The sequence below is a fragment of the Priapulus caudatus genome, unplaced genomic scaffold, assembly GCF_000485595.1.
Source record: "Priapulus caudatus unplaced genomic scaffold, Priapulus_caudatus-5.0.1 Scaffold392, whole genome shotgun sequence".
NCBI classification, from domain to species: domain Eukaryota; kingdom Metazoa; phylum Priapulida; class Priapulimorpha; order Priapulimorphida; family Priapulidae; genus Priapulus; species Priapulus caudatus.
Window position 1 is genome coordinate 70,099 of NW_014577453.1, and position 7,046 is coordinate 77,144.

The window sequence follows — 7,046 nt, forward strand, 5'->3', positions numbered from 1 at the left end:
ATATGGAAACGACCCCATTTGACATCATCATATATTTCGCAATCATCGAATAAAATGCAATAAATTATGTATATACATATATATATCTGGTGTAGATAATAGAGTAACTTTCTATTATCCGCTATATTTCTCCTTCTATTTCCCCTGTTATCAGCTCCTCATTCATATACGTGTAGTTATAGTAAACACCACACTTAACATGTGAAGTCGTATAAATAAATAAATAAATAAATAAATAAATATATTCCGACGGACTTTACTTCAATCGTGCGACAAAGAGAGTCAGTCGTTTTAATGAGTTTTATCGATATTTGTTATACGTGAGCGCGCATGTCTCCTGCATCATGTTACGGCCGTCTTTACTGCAAACATTAATTATTAGCATAGTTAGTGCATGACGGTCACGCAGGCGTGCGTGCCCGCCGAAATCTAGTTATCTATTATTTGCGATTCAATAAGAAGATCGCATTATCCGTGGCTTTAGTTTCTACCAAAGTAAAATTTCGTTGCGCGACTTTGTCTTAAAATCTTCGTTTTATGGTAATGGCCAAGCTTCTGTGGACAAGCCGGGTAAGGCAAAAAGGACTTTGTAGCGATTCGAAATAGTATACCATTAAACAGATTTTGGTTTGCATTAACGTAGTCCACGAATTCGAAGTAATGTGTGTCGGTATACCTAAATTCAGAGATTCCTAGATTAATTTCTTTAAATTCTATCTAGAGATTTCTATGATTAATTCATCTGAAATGTAAGCGCCTTAGCGAACATTGAATTTGATTCTACTCATTCTAAAACCTAATTATTTCAGCAGTAAACCACTTTCAGTATCTGACTGTTGCAACACATAATACATGTCGCTTCTCGGAAAATAGCATTCACGCATATTTCTGCATTCTATATGTCTGCATATTGTATATTTCTGCATTCTGTATTTATAATTGGGATAATGCGTAATTATAATGCCAACAGATTGTTGTTACAACGCTATGTTTATAGCGGAGGGTCCGTCTCATCTTTCAGAATGACTTACATCGAGCACTACAGAAGGTGCAGTCAGCGCTCTCGCATCAGCTGACGTTACTATGTGCCACTCTCTTCTGTGTCTTCTTCACTAGGTACGTACACGAACGCTCCGTAAAACATACGGCCTTCGCATATGCCTTGTATAGCTCGCTGCAACAATGTCAACAAGTTACTGACACGAAATGTGATGACAAAAATATATGTAATTTATTTATAAATAATATATATATATACGTATAATAACGTGCACTGCAGGGTAGTTGCTATAACATGCGTGCTCGTAAAGAATTCGTAATTTCCGCTGACAGGGAATCTTTTCTATAGTCGTGTACGCAGCTGCAGCTAATACATAAGAGTTTCAGTGCTGGGATAATTTCTCGAGCGCACGCATCGCATGCGAGTGAAATTACTATCCCTGTAACTTACGATCGAAACCAGTCCCGCAGCTTTTAGATCGTTGAATTATGAATGTCTGAATTAATTTTAGTTAATGCGCGAAATTGAAAGGCGTCAATCAATAACCACGTTTTTGATAAGGTTTTTTCGAATTTACGTCACGAACAAAGTTGAAATTTCACCTGGATCAAGGAAATATAACTTGTCGTGTATTTGTGTCTACAGTTACATATGCCTATAATACACCTACACCTACACTTATATTTACATAGATAATATACCTATACCTACAGTTTTACCTATACCTACACATACATATATCCCTATATAATAATTATACCTATACCTATAGTTGTATTTACCTATATATAGTATACCTATACTCATACCTATTGTACGATACCTAATAGTTATCCTATAGTTATACATACTTATATAAGTATTAATTAATCATATATATCACATATAATAGGTGTAAATATAATATACATATGCCTACGATATACCTATAGCTGCACCTATATATATATATATATATATACCTACATATAATTATAATATACCTATACCTACACATATATACCTATATAATATACCTGTGCCTGTACATTGTGTATGATACCTTGCTCATCATGCTTGCAGCATCTGCGGCATCGAGCACCTACAGCGCGGCGGCAGGGTGCACCTCGACCTCTTCCAGAGCTTCTATTACGTCATCGTCACCTTCTCGACGGTCGGCTACGGCGACTACGTGCCGGACATCTGGCTTTCGCAGCTGTTCATGGTCATCATGATCTGTCTGACGCTGCTCGTGCTGCCGGCCCAGGTACGCGCGCACGCACGCACGCACGCACGCACGCACGCGCTGTCGCAGCTCTTCATGGTCGCCATGATCTGTCTTGACGCTGCTCTATGATATGTATTACGCCGTGATGCTATCACGTATCATTCACCGCATTTCATTTGCACGGGCGTGATGTGAAAACACCGCGTATAGGGTTCTAATGAATACATAATAATAATAAACAGCAGCCGCACTACGATCGCACGAAGGCCGCAGTATCTATGTGCACGGATGCCTGGGAGCAATAGCTTGATGCTGATACCGTGCGTGCGTGCGTTCGTGCCTGCGCATGTGTGCGTGCAAATGTGTGCGCGTGTCGGCATTTGTGAGCGTCGGTGGGCGAAATAGCACTGCGGCTGGCAATCTTAATGTTACAACCGACCGACCGACGGACCGACCGTCCGACCCGGACCGACCGTCCGACCCGGACCGACCGACTAATCGACCAACAGACTAACCAACCGACCGACCAACCGACCGACCGACCGACCGACCGACCGACCGACCGACCGACCGACCGTCCGACCGACTGACCGACCGTCCGACCAACCGACCGACCGACCGACCGACCGACTAACCGACTAACAGACTAACCAACCGACCGACCGACCCACTACCCAACTAACCAATCAACCGACCGACCGAACGAGCGACCGTCCAACAGGCAGACGTGACTGACGTGTGCTGCGTTAATTGTGCCGTAGCTGGAGCAGCTGGTGTATACGTTCATGGAGCGGCAGAAGCAGGGCGGAACCTACAGCCGACACCGCGCGCTGAACGAGAAGCACGTTGTCGTCTGCACGACCTACCTGCAGGGCGACCTCATCATGGACTTCCTCAACGAATTCTACGCTCACCCGATGCTGCAGGTGCGTGTACGAGCGGCGGCGAGGGGGGGGGGGCTTTGTGAATGTAGATTGTTTACTGCATGAGTTGGCTCGTGCGTGTGGGTCGTCATAGGGACATGAGTGTGGTTGTTCGTAACGGCCTGTGCCTTCTACACGTTGAAGAAACACACGAGGATTGCCGAGTACAAAGCAGCATGGTCACGTATCTGTAGGCGTCTATATCCGTATCCGCCCTTTGATCTTCTTCGGCACCTGATTAAACATTAAAAGGATTTTCGCGACCGCCTATAATAGAGATCATCAAGAGTCCGTCAGCTCTATTCCTAGCACTTCTGATGAACCTATAGCCTCTACCCCTCGTGCTTAGTGTTTGCGTCTATCTAGCTATAGCAGTAGTTAGAAGAACGAAGCGGACAAGATTACGAAGTCGAAACTAGTTGTGCAACCTAGCGGTCGTTCGTTCATTCGTTTAGTTTGGTTGTTCGTTCGTTCACTCGTTCGTTCGTGCATGCGTTCATTCGGTCGTTCTAACGTGACATAATCTTTTAACCGAAGCTTTGGAACCTAGTCCAGTTAAATCACGCAGTTTAATTCGCTGCCGCACGCGTCTTGTTCCAATACGTCTACTTTGTTCTATTGTTTTTGTCTTATTTATCTATTTATAGTTTTTTTCTATCTTGTATTCTAGGATTACTTCGTGGTGCTGCTGTCGCCGTGCGAGCTTGACCCGACGATGCGCATGATCCTACAGGTGCCGCTGTGGGCGCAGCGCGTCATCTACGTGCAGGGGTCAGCGCTCAAGGACTCCGACCTAACCCGCGTCCGGATGGGCGAAGCGGAGGCCTGCTTCATCCTAGCCGCCCGCAACTACAGTGACCACACGGTGGCCGTGAGTATAGCTTGACCAGTAGAGCCAATTACACAAAATGATGATGATGATGATGATGATGATGATGATGATGATGATGATGATGATAATAATAATAATATTATATAATATTAAATAATAATAATAATATTATTATTATTATTATTATTATTATTATTATTATAACAACAATTATAATAAATATATTGTAATATGAATAATAATAAAAAATAACAATAATCATCATCATAATAACATATTTCATGCGTATAACACTACCAACGTTATCATCATTATTATTAATATTCTTTTTTATATAATAATACTACTACTACTAATAATAATAATGATTTTTATTTTATTATTATCATAATCATCATTATTATTATTGATATAATTAGAAATAACAGTGTATAGTATATCCTATAATTATAATATAGAATAATGACGCCATCTCTGCGTGCAGGACCAGCACACGATCCTGCGCTCGTGGGCCGTCAAGGACTTCGCGCCGGACTGTCCGCAATACGTCCAGGTGTTTCGGCCGGAGAACAAGGTGCACGTCAAGTTCGCCGAGCACGTCGTCTGCGAGGACGAGTTCAAGTACGCGATGCTGGCCAACAACTGCGTGTGTCCGGGCATCTCTACGCTCGTCACGCTGCTGCTGCACACGTCGCGCGGACAGTGAGTAGTCTAGTGTAGTAGTGTCGTCATGACAGCGCTATGCTATGGGGCTTGTGTTGGTATGCTAGGGGGCGTTCAGGTGCTAGGAGGCGTTCTGTTGACACACTAGGGGTCGTCGATACGCTAGGGGGGCTTGTGTTGACACGCTAGGGGGCGTCGATATGTTAGAGGGCTTGTGTTGGTGTGCTAGGGAGCGTTGCGTAGAGAAGCTAGGGGGATTCGGACGCTATAGGGGGACGTTATGCGTCCGTTAACGCGTCTGCGAGGACGAGTTCAAGTACGCGATGCTAGCCAACAACTGCGTGTGTCCGGGCATCTCTACGCTCGTCACGCTGCTGCTGCACACGTCGCGCGGACAGTGAGTATAGTCGACGTCCCAGTGATAGACATAGAGTGACAGTGAACTGATACGCTAGGGAGCATTGTGTTGACACGCTAGGGGGTTCGTGTTGACACGATATGGGGTATTGTGTTGACACGATAGGGGGTATTTTGTTGACACGATATGGGGTATTGTGTTGACACGATATGGGGTATTGTGTTGACACGATATGGGGTATTTTGTTGACACGATAGGGGATATTGTGTTGACACGATATGGGATATTTTGTTGACACGATAAGGGGTATTTTGTTGACACGATAAGGAGTATTGTGTTGACACGATATGGGGTATTGTGTTGACACGATAGGGGGTATTTTGTTGACACGATATGGGGTATTGTGTTGACACGATATGGGGTATTGTGTTGACACGATAGGGGGTATTGTGTTGACATGATATGGGGTATTGTGTTGACACGATAAGGAGTATTGTGTTGACACGATAAGGAGTATTGTGTTGACACGATAAGGAGTATTGTGTTGACATGATATGGGGTATTGTGTTGACACGATAAGGAGTATTGTGTTGACACGATAAGGAGTATTGTGTTGACACGATAGGGGGCGTTAATGCGCTTGAGAATTTTGCGTTGACACACTGGGGGGCGTTGATACGTTAGGGAGCTTGTGTTGGTGTTCAGGCGCTGGATAGAGTTTTGTTGACACGATAGGGGGCGTTCATGCGCAAGAGAACGTTGCGTTGAGACGCTAGGGGCGCTGACATGCTAAGGGGCGTTGCTTTGATACGCTAGAGAGCGTTAAGATGCTAGGAGGGCGTTGCGGAGAATGGCTAGGGGCGTTCAGACGCTAGGGGGACGTTAACACTCTAGGGAAGCCAGGCGTCTGGTTATATTCAAGGATAGTTCTGACCATGGTTATCCTGCAATACATATGTACGCATATATGTATCTATGATTCCCACCGCGATTCATACACCGTCAGCTGCTATAACATAATTATAATGCGATTCTTTCCATTATGCTGAACTGCGGAAGTTAGATTAACTCGTTATAGCTGTTGTTCGCTGCAACGCACTAATAACATAAGCGTTATGCTCAGGAAGTTATTGAAACGGTGATTCCACGCAAAATCTCACACAGAAAATGTCATACGTGAAGTGTGTCTGTAATGTACGAGTAACCTTCGCCTGTTATTAGTCTCGTACGTGAAAGATGAACGTAGACGACGTTCTTTCGTGAATGTAGATTTCGCGTAACTCAGGTCGCCCTTACGACCTAGTCGCCGACAAAATTTGAAGATCGTGCGTCAAAAACCGGCCAGATCGCCGATAAAAACATCGACGACTAAACTCGACATGAGTTCTCTTGCGATCGAAAATACGGTCGCCGACTGCGATCGCAGGAATGGAAACGGTCCTATTTCTATGCGCCGGTCGGCGACAAATCGTGAGTGGCAGGCAATCACCGCTACGTGTCGAGTCACATAATTATCAAAAGTCACGTGATTAACAAAATGGCAGCCTACACAGCAGTTTACAAGGAGGGATTATTGCACAAATCCTTTCTCAAATATATATTAAATTTTCCGTATATCACAGGCAATTTTTTTAATTCTTTTTCTGCACGTGATTATAACCATTTTCAGAAAATTTAGGATAGATTTACGAAGTTACCTGATGTTTACTCTTAAGCGCCGTTTTGTTGGTCATGTGACTCGTTTTATGTAGACTGGTCCCGGTGTCAAGCTTGCTCTGTTTGTGCTAAAGCACTGCTTGTGCTAGTAGAAAATACTGTGGCTGCGAACCCGTCTACGTTTCCTGCAGAACGCTACGATCTGATCGGTAATGTACAGCGTGAAGTCACTTCAAGTCGACGTGAGTGTTGCTACGCTGCGAATCGGCGATAAAGTAGTCGGCGATAGTCAAATCGTAGTGCGACTTGAGCAGGGCTGAGTATGTACAGATTCGACGAAAATATGCGCGTTTAACTTGTTTTAGACTTGCGTGAACTGTAAGTGTTGTTTGCCTTGCGTTGTACGC

At 44.1% G+C, this 7,046-nt stretch overlaps 1 protein-coding gene across 1 annotated transcript in view; it reads left to right on the forward strand.

The window, feature by feature from the left end:
- Nucleotides 1-7,046, forward strand: part of LOC106809867 (potassium channel subfamily T member 1-like) — a 37,587-nt gene that overhangs the window by 6,307 nt on the left and 24,234 nt on the right. The window contains exons 3-8 of the mRNA XM_014813102.1: nucleotides 1,022-1,116; nucleotides 2,063-2,246; nucleotides 2,969-3,133; nucleotides 3,801-4,001; nucleotides 4,447-4,664; nucleotides 5,356-5,404. Coding sequence (XP_014668588.1) covers nucleotides 1,022-1,116; nucleotides 2,063-2,246; nucleotides 2,969-3,133; nucleotides 3,801-4,001; nucleotides 4,447-4,664; nucleotides 5,356-5,404 — 912 coding nt within the window. The remainder of the gene's footprint in view (nucleotides 1-1,021; nucleotides 1,117-2,062; nucleotides 2,247-2,968; nucleotides 3,134-3,800; nucleotides 4,002-4,446; nucleotides 4,665-5,355; nucleotides 5,405-7,046) is intronic.